General features: G+C 42.8%; 1 protein-coding gene and 1 pseudogene across 1 annotated transcript in view; both read left to right on the plus strand.

Annotated features, from left to right (window-relative positions):
• PECAM1 (platelet and endothelial cell adhesion molecule 1) overlaps window positions 1-13,604 on the plus strand; it is a 29,787-nt gene extending 16,183 nt beyond the window's left edge. Inside the window, exons 5-11 of the mRNA XM_023535657.1 lie at window positions 853-1,128; window positions 5,529-5,777; window positions 7,092-7,367; window positions 10,615-10,902; window positions 11,522-11,629; window positions 12,782-12,809; window positions 13,499-13,604. Coding sequence (XP_023391425.1) covers window positions 853-1,128; window positions 5,529-5,777; window positions 7,092-7,367; window positions 10,615-10,902; window positions 11,522-11,629; window positions 12,782-12,809; window positions 13,499-13,604 — 1,331 coding nt within the window. The remainder of the gene's footprint in view (window positions 1-852; window positions 1,129-5,528; window positions 5,778-7,091; window positions 7,368-10,614; window positions 10,903-11,521; window positions 11,630-12,781; window positions 12,810-13,498) is intronic.
• LOC111744895 lies at window positions 9,510-9,628 on the plus strand (annotated as a pseudogene).
• Window positions 13,605-14,812: the final 1,208 nt, after the last annotated feature.

Consider the following 14,812-nt stretch of genomic DNA (forward strand, 5'->3'; position numbering starts at 1 on the left):
TATATCACTATAAATTTGCTTTTGGCATTTTCGAAGAGAAATCAGAGTATATCTTTTGGCATTTTTAATATCTCTATCTGTATTTTACACAGTTGTAATCTGTGTGTATACTCTCTATGCTCTGCTATTTTTTTTGGCAGGAGCAAAAGCCTAGCCTTGCTTCCCTCACTATGTCCTGAAGATCCCACGCCCTGGTATTTGACCCATTTTTCATTAAAACAGTGTTTTTCAAACTGCGTGAGTCACGAAATCAATTTAGTCAGTCACAGCCAGCATTCTGTTTCTTTAAGAAAGAAATAGAATAGACTAGAAATCCCTTTTTTTGCATGTTAAGAAAGAAATAGAATAGACTAGAAATCCCTTTTTTTTTTTTTGCATGTTATTTAAATATTCATTTTCATGAAGCAGCCCAGTCCACATTGTTGTCATTTTTGAAAGCTGTGGACTATTTATGCTGAAATGCCAGAGTTACATGAAACTGTATGAGAGGAATCTGGAAAATCCTTGGCGGGCAACGGGAAGAGTCTGTTCCTAACTGCTGTGGTTATTTCTGAGGTCATTTGAAAAAGGTTCTGCAGATGAGATCTAGAGAAGATGGTTTAGCCTTTGGGAGGGCCAAGAAAGTTAGAGAATTTTAGTTGAGAAGAAGGTTAAAGATGCAAGAATGAGCGAGATGGGAGAGAGCATCAGAGCAGCCGAGGCAAAGGTTTTTGAGAAGACAGGTTGAATTTTTTTTAATTAATAAGGAAAACTGTGGTTGGCAACAAAAAGAGCCAGAAAAAAAGGAGGAAGTGCCTCTTTTCCTCTCCCAGGTTTAAACCTGAGTCTGACTGGCTTGTCCTCTTCTCACAGAATCCTTCTCTATTCCCAAGTTCCACATCAGCCCCAAGGGAATGATCACAGAAGGAGATCAACTGCACATTCAGTGCACCATTCAAGTGACGCACATGGCCCCGGCGTTTCCAGAAATTATAATCCAGAAGGATAAGGTGATTGTAGCGCACAACAGGCACAGCAATGAGGCCACCTACTCAGTGATGGCCATGGTGGAGCACAATGGCAACTACACGTGCAAAGTGGAAACCAGCCGGATATCCAAGGTCAGCAGCATCATGGTCAACATAACAGGTAAGGCTGCTGCTGGAGGGCGTCGGCATATGGCAGGCTCAAGAAGCAGCTGTGCTAGAATCCTGGCGGCCAGTGAGACTGATACTTCTGTTTGTCTGAATGAATGCACTCAGGCGAGGGGTTGTGGGGAAGCCAATGCAGAATGAGCAAACAGTTGGCTATGGTGATAGAGGGTGCAGGTTTAGGCATCGGACCCCAGCCTTGTTGCTCACTACTTCTATGACCTTGGGTGACTTATTGAGCTTCTCCTTGCCACAACTCTATGAGATGAAGATAAAGACAAAACTCACCTATAGGACTAAATGACATGATTGCCATAAAGAGCCTCATACGAGTGAGCATTCAGTGAATGTTAGCTAGTGTTTCCATTATCAGATCACATTTATCTTCCCTCTGTGTCAAGCACTATGCTAGATCCCAGACACGGGTTTTATGACAGAATCCTGAGTGAGAAAGCATTAGCAAACTCAAAATTACCAGTAACAATTCCCCTTTGTTCAACACTGTATGATTGGTTTGCATACCTTTTCATTTTAGGCTCATAGCAATGCAGTCAGATGTAGGTATCATGATTGCAGTTTTACGGATATGGAAACCGAGGCTGGGAGGTTGGGCAGCTCACCCACTGGTTACAGGGTTACCAAGTGGCAGAACTAGAGTCATCCCCAGGCCTGTTTGACCACCAAACACATGCACTTAAAAGTTTCCTTTGGCTCTTTCCCCTCTTACCTGGTTTTCCTTCTCTTTATAGCACTTACCCACCCCCCCACCCTAAAAATGTACTCTGCTTCTTCTTGTTTACTGTGTGTACTCAGGCACTAGAGTGTAAGCTGGTTAGGGCAGGAACGTTACCTGTTTTATGCAGTTCTATATTGTTAACACCCGTAGCCAAGCATGGCACATAGTAAGAATTCAGTATGTATTTGTTGGATGAATGATTGAACATAGGATGACAGTGTTTCAGTGTTTCAGTGCTGGAGAGAGCCCGCACTTCTTGGTTCCCAGGTAAAGTTGTTCATTCATTCCTTCATTTGTTCACTCATTTACTGTGTTCAGCATTGAGTGTATAGTCACAGTAACGGTCCCTAGTGCCATGGTGGGCTGCCAACTACCCAATTGGGTGATTGGCATATGCGTTCGATCCTGTTGGTCCGTAGTATACTAGCAATTTAGTTTATTATTGATAATGACAAATATTTTGATGGCATATGATATTTTTCACAGATAAGACATCTACTATTTCATCAAAGAAAAGAATTCAATTCAATATATACTGAGCACCTTCTGTATGTTGGGCAACTTACTGGGGTTAGAGAGCTGCCTAAGGTCAGGCTTTGTCCTTGAAGCATTCACAGACATAAATAGATCAGTAGAATGCAATACAACAAGCAAGGACAACAAAGAGATGGGCATACTACTGTGAGAGCAACAGGGACCAAGCGACAAACATGTGGACTGCTTCACTAATTAAAGCATCATCCTTACCCCTCAGTCCAGGCTACTTTAAGAAAGTATAAAGCATCATTGGACCCTAAGATACTGACTATTGTTTTAGCCAATCACCCTCATCCAGAAGGCTGAGTCATATGAGATATACAAGTCATTCAGTAGATCAGTCTCCATGGCCCAGGAAAGCAAATGTTACGCTCAGCCTGCCTGTCCCATGCCCTCAGCCTGTGCTCTGGCCTTTGCACATGGGGTTGACCTGCTCACGCCAGGGTCGACAGGCAAACACCCCAGTTTTGCCAGCCAGCCCTGGCGTGACTAGATTGGCTCCTTTGGAAATGCCCCCAGGCCCACTTGTGTATCAGGTTTTTCATACCCCCGTTGCCATCAAGCCTCACTGTAAATAGCTCTCTGTAGTAATAGTGGAGGCTCACAATGTAAGCATAAAGATCATTGAACCAGTAATCGATCTTTGGATAAACAAAGGGTTTCTTCCACCCTCCCTCCACACTGTCCACCTTTTCAGATCCAATCTGTCACCAAGTGCTGCCAGGTCCCTCAACTCTGTCCTGCTTCTCATTTCGACAATCATACCCTAATTCTGGCCCTCACCCCAGGATTATCACAGGGGTGTCCCTGAACATCTCTGTTCTAATTTATCCTTCAGCCAACTACAGGAGAAACCCTCCTAAAATGGCCCCTAATTGACATCACTATTTGTGGGCTTAAACTCCTGCATGGTCACCGTCCTTCACCTGGACCCTGCCCCCTTCCAGACATCCCTCCCTACTCAGCCCAGAATACCCCTTCCCCTTGGACACTGAAAAACCTCCCTCCAGGCTCCTCCAGGCAGAGTCCCACGGTCACACCTCAGTTCCCTTTGCACTCTGCTCCTGTCTTGATGTCAACAGTCACTGCAGAGATTTAGCGTCTGTCTTCACCACTTGGTGTGAGCTCTTGAAGGACCAGGTCTGCAGCTGAATTCATCTCACATCGTTGATACTTAGCACAGACCCTAGCACGTTGTAGGAACTCAATATCTATTCGTTTGATGAGTGGATAAAAGACTAATCTTTATTAGTCCATGTGATGATCCTGCCAATCTGTTTCAAGTACCTCCTTTACAAGCAGATTGTTCCCTAACGTTTCATTCCTAACTGTAAACTATCTTGCAAGATGGTTTCTATGTTTTACATTTTTGTTTACACATTTTTAAATGTAGAGTCGTTGCTTTGGGATTTTTTTTCTAAATCTTTTAAAAAAATATTTTATAGTATCTGCTCAGTGAAATTGTAAGGCATTTTGGGATATCAATTTCTTGTGTTCCTTTTCCCCATTCCTAACCTAGAGCTTTTGATGGTGCTCTGAAAACAGATAAGTCAATGTTTACTATCCAGAAAGAAGGAAGGACGGAATGTGCCTTAATGAAATATAGATTAATTATTTTATTCCCTGTCAAGGAAACTAGGAAGACACTGTGAATGGATTATGAAGGAAATGACTTCCATAGCAATGTAATATCAATGATGACAATGACAGTGTTGGTTTGTATCCCCCAAATCTGTATGGCAGGTAAATTTAGAGCCAAAGATAGAATTTGATTTCCTGATTCCTGGTTGCCTTCTCAAACCTCTAGCCCAAGAAGCTTTCTTAAGAGGGACTTTGAGACTGTCCCTTTCTCAACATGCAGACAGTCTCATGAATTTACTGATTCCGTCCTTCTGCATTAGGGACCATAACTATGAAGTCGGGGTACATTGGTTTACATGAAGGATTCAAGTCTTCACATTAGTTAAGTAGTAATTTTCCTGTAGCTGAAAATAAAAACATATACCATAACTATGAAATATTGATATATTTCTGGGAATATTTAAATAAGGAGATGACAAAACTCCTTAAAAGTTAACTTCGGTCTTTACTACTGTTACCGTCCAACCTAAATTAGGGTACTAATAACTCCTTAAAGTGGTGTAGAATGTTGTGACTAACAGCTTGGCCTCAGGAGGTATAAGGTGTCATCTTCAGTCTTCTTCGTGGGAAGTGCTGAAGGGGTGGTGGCCAGCTGCCACTTCTCCCCAACCTCATGTTGTCACCCTGCTTCAAGCCTGCACTACATCCCCACCCCTGCTTCCAGTCTGGGCCCCTCCAACCCATTTATTCTCCTTCCGACATCTCCCCACAACATACATCTGATGCCCTTCCCTTGACTCAGACTCTCCATGCTTCCCATTGCTCCAAGGATGTAGTCCACACTTCTTTAGGGGGTTGCAAGGTCCTTCAAGACCTACAGGCCTTCCTTTGGTCTTTTCTAGTCCCACTGTGTTTCAGGCCAACTGAAATTTCAGGTGCTTGAACCTCCGGCCAGGTCTTCCATATGCTGTTCCCTCTGCCTATGACTCTTTTCCTCTGCCTAGATGACTTCCTCCAAGAGTCCTTTCCTGATTCCCCGAGCCTAGGTTCAGTGTCCCACCCCCATGGGCTCTGCTGCAAACACTGTGTCTGAATCACCCACCAGATGTAAGCACTTCGAAGTCATGGGAAGGCAAAGACTGTTTCTTTTTCACTGCTGTCTCCTCAATACCAAGTGAAGTGCCCAGCACAGAAGTAGCCTGAAATAAATACTTGTGGAATAAAATGTGTGAGTGAACGAATAAATGGGTGAATGCATGAATCCCTACTTGCGGCATTACAAGTTGCAAAACTTTTCTTATCCACGTCTGTGAAGTAAATTGGATTAACATGGGAGGCAAACCTGCCACTGGGACCCCAGGCGAAGAACGAACCCTAGCTCTTTAATTGTGTGATTATCGGGTATTTGAGAAGCAAAGGAAAACTTTTGGTAGGAAGCTGGGAGTTGATTCTGTCAAAAGCAGCTGGGCCAGGGGACTCTGCAAAGGGGCGTTGGGAGTGGTACCCAGAAACATCTGACTGCATTCCACTCACTGGCTTTTCAGAGTTATTTTCCAAGCCAAAGCTGGAATCTTCTGCCATACGTCTGGACCAGGGTGAAAGCCTGGACCTGTGGTGCAATGTCCCAGGAGCACCTCCAGCCAACTTCACCATCCAGAAGGAAGACACGATCCTGTCGCAGGCTCAAAATTTCACCAAGAAAGTCTCAGCATGGGACAGCGGGACATATACTTGCATCGCAGGAATTGGCAAGGTGGTCAAGAAAAGCAACACGGTGCAGATAACTGTGTGTGGTGAGTATATCCTCACTGGCTCAGGGAGTCTTGAGATTGAATGGGAGAAAGGGAATTTATCACCGGCTGCCACCCTCTCCAGTCTGAAGGCAGATCTGACTAAGGCAGGGTAAGAACTCGAGGGAAAGAGAGAGGAGTGAAATCGAGATACTGAACAGAAGCGAGTGGGTGTATCTACTAGAGTACATGAGAGACGCCATACGAAGAAAATGTGGCTGGCCGAAATCAAGTTTATAGCCTTATTGTGGCTGCATTCCGATGATGTGGCCTCTGAATTGGCAAGATGTGGGATACTAGAGCAGGCACGCACCCCAGCTTTCATGTAGGAGACACTGCTTAGTCAATGCTAAGCTTTAAGATGGAAACTCCAGTTTTTAGTCCATATCCTGGCTGACCAGTAGGGCTAGGACTTCTGGTGAGCAGAATATAGGTATTGGGACCACCTGGAGCCTTGCTTCTCAGACTCGAATGTGCATGTGAAACCTGGTTGGAATGCAGGTGGAGATGAGGCCAGATTTGGCATCTCTAACTAGTGGATGCTGGTCTGCTGGGCCCTGAACCACACTCTGAGTACAGGGGTTCTAGATGAATGTGGAATTCTGGTCAAGCTGTCACTGTCACTGTTATTATTTAGTTATAGTCCTCAGTTTAACCTGTGACTGTGGTTTATCCAGGCAAGAGTTTAGTCTCAACTGAACCAGAATTATAGCCTATTGTCAACTCTCTAGTCATCTAACTCAAAAGGAAGGAATGCAAGAGATGAATGTGGGTCATTACATTTTAATTCTTTTTGTTGTTCATGGGAGGAGGTGATTTCATTACATAAGCTTTATAAATAAACTAACTTCTAAATAATGACCTAGTGGAATTCTCATTTCTGAGGCATTTCCTATCAGGAGAGGCTGAGACACTGATAATTTGTTTTAAAATACATTCTGTTTGGGTACCAGTTATTATTTTTATGCTTCTCCTGTGTTTCTCAATATAAAAAACACATATGGATGTGTATATATGTGCATGTGAGATCTATGAACATATAAATACATATTTAGGGGGAAGTAATGTTTCCTTGAATTTGTGTCACCCTTTTTCTCTTACCCTCCCCTCCTCACACACACACACACACACACACACACACACACACACACACACACACACACAACCTATCAATCTTAAAGGAGTCCTGTAAAAATGGACAAAGCAGGCAGGCATTTAAAATTATAGTAATGACAGAGAAAGTAAAGCCCAGAGTTGGGAGAGAGAACACCTGGGGCTGGATGTTTTGCTTCAGATTGTTTCTCTCTCTTATTCTAGAAAAGCTCTCCAAGCCCAAGATTTTTTATGACACCAAGTCCGAGGTGATAAAAGGACACACCGTAAAAGTCAGTTGCCAAACCACAAATGGAACCCCGCCTATTTCATATCACCTTTTAAAAGCAAATAACATTTTGGATAGTCGTAACATGGACTCACATGAGCCTGCAGTATTCAGAGATAACCCAACAGAAGACGCAGAATATCAGTGCATCGTGGATAATTGCCATTCCCACACTGAAATGATCACTGAACTTCTGCCTCTCAAGGTGGTAGGTAAGTTGCTGTGCTATGACAAGAAATCATGTGAATTTGGGGCTTTAGTTCCAATTTTCAAAAGTTTGTGATTGCCCGGGAATTGTGTGGACAGTGGTCGTGGATAGTACTTGTGCAAAGTCCATCAACATGACACGTGGCAAAGCAGAACCAAGGCCCAGGTAAATGAGGCTGGAAAATATCTGGGGGCTATAGTTGTGGCCAGGAGCATCCCTTTTCAGAAACTTTCAAGTGAACTGCTAAAATAGGAGTGAAGCATCCCAACTTAAGGAAGCTCTAAAGTTGCACTTTGGGGCTCTCTGAGCACTTGCTCCTTTCTAGAGGAATTGACAGTCATCTCTAGTCATCTCTGAGAATTGTAGACCAGAGAGCTCTGGTCTACGATTGACCCTGGGCGAGGCAAACTCTGTCGTGTGTGGAACCCACAGCGATCATTGCTGCAGGCTGTAGTCTCATGGGACTTGCTAAAGTTTGCCCGGGACTCTAATACTCAGAAGAAATATGCCATTGTCCTGGAGTGGATATTTTTCCTTGAGCCTCTATCTGTGCCTTTCAGAAGGCTTAGAAGTGCCATGACTTGCATCTCTGAAATTTTCTGCATCTTGTAAAAAATTATAAGGCTTCCTCCTCTTCCTCTTCTTTCTTCTTGTTTAATAACTTCTTATCTACATATGGCATGGGGACATCTTGAGTTGGAAAGAGATTCTTGCTACTATTAATATATAGTCTAAGAGCAGCAATGCTTTTCAAATTAACATCAACATATATTAAGCACCTAATGCTATAGGGCATGTTGGAAAAAAAAAGACATATTCTTTGTTTTCAGTGATATAACAAGAAACACAGGATCCCCTGATTAAATAGTGGGAAAATATGTGACCATAGTTAAATAAAAGTACAAACAAACATAAAAAAATATTAGTAGGCAACATGTTATTGTCACATGAAATATCCTCATGATGATGGCAATAGGTATTTAGAGCATGCTATCACCTAGCTTGAGTGGGAAGAGCTGGATCAGGAGCCAGGGCTTGGTAATGGCGAGCAGAAATGGCTAGAGCTGGCCTACCAGCCTGGTCAAATACATGAGCAAAGTCTCCATGGAGTAGTTCAAAAGACTATGGGTAAATCAGATGGCTGGATAAAAAGGTTGAGAATGGAGAATCATTGGATATAAACTCAAAAAGCGACTGACCCCAACTATTAAGGGCATTAAATGCCATAGGAACTGGGAATTTGCCCTCCGTGCAATGAAGAGCCAGAAGAGGGAAGGAGGACATGATGAGAATGGGGTCTTGGGAAGATTTACCTGGTGTCTTTATCAGTCAGAAGGATAGGCAACTTCAGACCTCATACTGCCTTAAGAAGCTAAGCTAATATAAAAGCCCGTGGGAAACTGTTGGTTTAGATTGGGTCCACATTAGTGGCTAACATATCCTGAGCCCTGACGATGTGTCCACTTTTGTGTGAAGTATTTTCGTAAATTATTCCCATTAATATTTACATTAGCCATGCAAGACCCATAATAATATTATACTTGTTTTGTGATGAGGCAACTAAGACTTGAGACAAACAGCTGATGGGCAGTGGGGCTGGGAATCGAAGCAAGGAACTCTGGCTCCTGACCCCAGCTTGCCACTACCCCTTTGTGGTTCACAAGGAGAGAGGCTGTCAGGTCAGGCTGCCCTTGTGGTTGACCTCCACCACCCCTCCCATCCTGTCCCAGGCAGAGTGTTCCCTTTCATTGACCCAGCAGCTCCATGGTCTGGGCACCTGCTGCACTTATGAGGGTGATTCATAACTCAGATGCCAGTGTGCCGACAAGTCCATTCTCACGGTAATAGAAAGATCTACATAGAAAGACAATTTAGTATCAAAATTTGGGAGCTGAATGTGGAACCAGGGAAAGGGAAGATGGGAGAAAGATAAGTTCTGCTTGGATCTGCTGGGAATGAGAGGCTGGCAGGGCTTCCAGGTGGAAAAGCCCAAGTAAAAATCAAGACTTGGGATTCAGGGAAGTAGTCTGGACTAGAGGTATGTATTTAGGCATTAAATGCTATGTGCTTATGTGTTAAAAATGCAAAGAGAAGCTGCGATACAGGTGAAATCACCAAGGAGAATGGAGATGGAAAACTGAGGACTGTCTACAGCCATGCCACCCTGAACAAGCCCGATCCCGTCTGATCTCAGAAGCTAAGCAGGGTCAGGCCTGGTTAGTACTTGGATGGGAGACCACCTAGGAAGACCAGGTGCTGTAGGTGTAAAAAATAAAAAATAAAGGATTGTAAGCTGACAAGGTCCTTGCAATCTGTGAGGTCCACCAAGGGTCGCCTCGCCTAAAAAAAGAAAAAGAAAAAAAAAAAAACAAAAAAACTGAGGACTGGATTTTGCAGAAAATCCATATTTAAGAGGCAGTAGGATGGAAAGTAGTGAATAATAAGGGAGTGGCAGGTGAGGAGATAGGAGAATCTGGGTCGTGAGGCATCACAGAAGCCCAGAGGAAGCTGAGTTCTAAAGGAAGTGCTGGGTGACAGTTGAGAGCCGTAGGAAGGCCGAGTCTGGGGAGATGGGAAGAATATCTACCACCAGATTTAATCTGCTGGGGACTCAGGGATGAGTTAGGGAATCAGGTGACCTTTGGAATTTCTTCAAAACTAGAGATAGAGTACAGTTTCAGAAGCAGAGCAATGGAAGTCAGATTTCAGGGGTAACAAGAAAGTGGGAAATAAGAATGTGAAAGCAATAGGTTTAAACCACTCAAAATGGAAAAGAGAAAAACGAGAAAGTCATGAGTTAAGATTACTTGTTCATAAGATCTGGAAGTGCCATGCATCTTTGTAAGCAAAGAGAGAGAAACCATACACACACACTCACACACACTCACACACACACGTGCACTCACAGACTCACTCAGAATAGACGTCCAAAGAACGCCTAAGTTCACAGTATAGTCAGGCTGAGTGGTCAGTACTACTTGAGGTGGTAAGTGAAGCGGATGCTAAGGATGCTAAGTCCCTAGCATCCTGTGTTTAATCAACATGTGAGGACAGGAGGCATCCGTTATTGCCTTGTTGGGCTTAATCAGGAGGAACTGAAGAATATGGGATAAGAGGAGTGACTTCAATAAAGGACGAAATCCAAATCTGAGTCATAGCACAAGAGGAGGCTGGCCATGAGCAATGGCTGTATCATGTTCCTTCTCTTCCTCCCTTCTTTTCTCAGTGCTAATCCTTTTCCTGTTTTTCAGCCCCGGTAGAGGAGATCAAGCTCTCTATCCTGTTGAATGAGATGGTGGAGTCTGGGGAAGACATCGTGCTTCTATGCTCTGTGAAGAAAGCATCTTTCCCAATCACCTATAAGTTTTACAGAGAAAAGGAGGTCAAGCCCTTCCACCAAGTCATCTTGAATGAAACCAATGCCGTTTGGCTCAAGCCACAGGCTAGCAAGAAGCATGAGGGACAGTATTACTGCACGGCCTCCAACAGAGCCAACCCTACCAAAAATGTCCCCCAAAGCAACATATTGACAGTCAGAGGTGAGTTGGCGTCTCAATAGGGAGATGTAGTGTGCGACTATCAAGGGTGAGGCCAGAAAGCTCACCACTTATAAGAGGAAGTGGGTGGGAGTTTAGGGCTTCTTACTGAGGGTTAAGAGACCAATGTCCTTTAGGCTTTTTGGTTGCAGGTGACAAAACCCACTCAAATTAAATATGAAAGAGGAATTGGTTATTATAAAGAATTTAAATTATTTCACACAGTTGTAATTCCAAGTTCTTGGTGGAGAGAAACCAATTAGCCCATCTTGGGTCAAATGCCCACCCATGGCCCACCTGTGGCCGTGGGAACTGGGTCATGCAGAACAGACATGGTTAGAGGAGCCCTCGTGTGGTGGAGGGTAGTTTCCTAGAGAAGAAGGAGAATCAAATGAACCCAGAAAAAAGTCTGTTTCAGTCCTACAGTCCTTTAAGACCATAACTGATTCTGTAGCAAGAACTACCATTTCCGCAGCAGCCGTGATCATAGGGTCCCTCAGAGGTGGATGCTCAGTGTAGTGTGCGGTTACAAGAACCAAAACTCAGTCTTATTTGTTGCTTAAAGCTGTTTCTTACTGGCAGAGGAAAAAAAAATATCTATTTTAATTTCTCTTCTTTCCAGTCTTTCTTGCCCCATGGAAGAAAGGACTTATTGCATTGGTTGTCATCGGAGTGATAATTGCTATCTTGGTCCTTGGGGCCAGATGCTATTTTCTGAAGAAAGCCAAGGGTGAGCACGTTCTTTCATTCTATTCTGACAGATGGCCCTCAGCAGAAAACTAGCCATGGACATGAGGGGCTTCAGCTTCATTGGGGGACGGGACTCTTCTCTGCCCCAGTGGGAGCTGAAATGTAACTGATGATAGTTGATTTTCTCCTTGGCGTGTCAGCTTGATAACGAAAGATCTTGGCTTTAGTGGGTGTGGAGCTTTCACTGCCTCTGAATTTAGCTAGGCAAAAATGTGACTGCTTATCTAGTGGGCAACCCAGAAAAGATGAATTTGGGGGGAAGTTCCATCTACGTATGGTCAGAAGAAGCCATTTTTGTGCATTTGGCCACACTTAGTCCTGCAGTTGGTAGAGTGGGGTGTGAGTGTTATGGAGACACCACGCCCCTCACACCAAATGTCCCCAGTTAATCTCCCTGTTGTACCATGATTTCTGTCTTGTGCTTGAGGTTAGCCATACATGGAAGGGAAGCCAGAACCACCCACTGGCACTCAGGAATCAGTCAGTTAGCCTGGACTGGTGGAAAAGGGCACAGCACCAGTAAATTCTGCAAAGATTTTTGTTGGATAAGGTGGGTTCTGTTGGAGTGCTGCTGCCCAAGATGGGCAGATGAGGTAAAGAGGGGCCCTGGGATTTTTCTAGAACAGAAAAGCTGCAGCCCCTCTGAGAAGACAGGCTCCAGAACAAACCCCTTCCTAAGGGGATTGGGTCATGGCAGAACAGACATGGTTAGAGGACAGGCTTGGTCTCAGGCCAGCTTGGAATCCAAAGCACAGGGAATGATTCAGCCTTTACTTTTGGAATGGTCTTGAATCAAAGAGATACTTGTCCTTTCATCTGGCTAATCTGGTCTCTGTACCATTGTCTTCATCTCTATCACATTCCACTAAAGAAAACAGCTCCTGGCTACAACAACAAAATGTCATACTTCTGGACGAAATGATGTGAAATCTCTCAGACCAAGAAAAGACCTACTTTGGTTTTTTTCTTTTTCTTACATATATTTTTTAAAGCAGAAATACATTTGGCTTTCTATACTCTTTTTATGGGTAATCCATCTTCAAGAAAGTCAAATATGGTTGAAATGAGTGTTCCTATCTGCTGTGGACGTGGGTACGATTTGCTGACTTTGGTTTTTCTTTCTCTTTTAAAGCCAAGCAGATGCCAGTGGAGATGTCCAGGTCAGTGTGTGTCCCTGGAGGAGAGGCAGTTGCACCGTAGGCGTGGGTAGACTTGTCTGTGGAGAAACGCTGGTCATTAGGAAGTTTTCAGTGGTTCTTGGGAAATTCAGAATAAAAAGGTTGTGAGGGGTGTGTGTGTGTGTGTGTGTGTGTGTGTGTGTGTGTGTGTGTCTCAGTGGAAGATTGCCAAGTGTCCTTTCACGGGAAGAAATGGCTTTATTCTGAGGTCATGTCCTTCCTACGCTATTACTTGTAAAACCCCCTTTTCCTTATGAAATAATAATGGTAGTACATGGAATTTTAAAAATTTACTTACTTGGCAAAACAGATTTGGCCTAAAAATATGGTCGTACTATTTTTACTGTTCTTTAAATCCAAAATCTCAAATTATGCCAACAATAGCTTTGTAGCACAGAATGAGGAGTTCAGGGGGTTGGGATTCACCTGAGAAAGGACTCCTGTTGTTTGTGTGCCCTTTGACCCTGACACCTATTTAAATAGCAAAACGTTTAATAATCTTAGAACTGGAAAAGAAAAAAATTAGCTTTCCAAATTAGAGAGAGAAGTTTTCCTCACTTCAGAAATCTCTTCATGGTTTTCTCGTGATCTTTCCTTGATTATTTTGTTGGTTTGAAGTTAAAGCCGAAAAAGAGTTACATGGGTTTTTCCTTTTCAAATTTCATTTTAAGGCCGGCAGTACCACTTCTGACCTCCAGCAATGAGAAGGTGTTGTCAGATGCCAGTACTGAAGCCAACAGACCTTACGGTACAGCCATGGTTTTCTGCAGTTACTAAGAGGTTCTCCCAACTTGCTGCCCGCTCCATTACCCCTTCTTAGAAGCAGAATCTGTAGGTGGTGGGGTTAAAGTTGGTAGGGAAGCCCTGCCTTCAGGCATGAGCACGTAGTCTAATCAGTCACTGGATGTGAACTGGTAAGCAAAACAAAAGCTTAAGAAGGAAAGCAGAGCATTTTAGTCTAATTTCGCCACCTCCTAAATATCCCAGAGAATGAAAGGTGGACGGACAATAATTATAATGCTGCGGCTACCCGTCCTGAGTTGCCTAGGTGTAATCTTTTTCCATTTGTAAGAGAGAGCTATCAAATTACGGCATTGGAAAACATCTCAGATGGAATTATTTATTACAAGCACAAGACGGTTTAATTTCAAACTTGCCACAACAGGAAACCAATTTAAATACTTCTCTGTTAATAAAGGCATTTTTTTCCAAAAAAAAAAAAAAAAAAAAAGGAACAATATAGGAATATCTGGTTATGAGTCTTATTGCAAGCTTACGAGTCAGTAGGGCCGTTAGCCAATCTCAGGATTTTTTAACCCTATCAGGCCTAGGAGAAGAACATTGCTCAAGAGGGGCCTATAATTACATCACATAAATAGTTTTGTTCTAGGCCAGATTTGGAGCAGTTTTCTTTCTTTATCAGCAGTTTGAGAATAGAAAGCCCATGTTCCTTTCTAATTCTATAACTGTATTCTGCAATACAAGAAAATGTTAGGATATGCCTTTTACAGGGCATACTTGAGAGATATGTTTTGAGAATTGAGAAATTCTTATAGTACTGAATCATAAACCTTTAAAAAGTGAAATAAAACATTTTTAGTAACAAAAGTAATATATCTTAAAGAGAAAAAAACAAATACGCCATTTAAGAAAATACATTCTGAAAAATTTGGTGAATATTTAGCAAAAAGTAATCCAGTGCTATAAAGAAAATACCTTTTTGTGGTATAAGGTGGGTTTTGTTGGCTATTTGTGTTATTTATACAGAAATACAGAGATGCTTTAAATTAAATGCTAATATAGACATACTAAAATAGGATTTCCCCTCAATTTCCAAAATGTAAGAAATAGTCCAATTCTTATATTTTCTCTGTGGATTATATCAGTTTATAAATATATTTTAGTAATCACAATAGTATTTAGTTCAGATACATATTGAAAGCCATTTGTTCTTTAGGAATAGTATTTATAACATTTATAAGAAT

This window comes from Pteropus vampyrus, unplaced genomic scaffold (genome assembly GCF_000151845.1).
Source record: "Pteropus vampyrus isolate Shadow unplaced genomic scaffold, Pvam_2.0 Scaffold143, whole genome shotgun sequence".
NCBI classification, from domain to species: domain Eukaryota; kingdom Metazoa; phylum Chordata; class Mammalia; order Chiroptera; family Pteropodidae; genus Pteropus; species Pteropus vampyrus.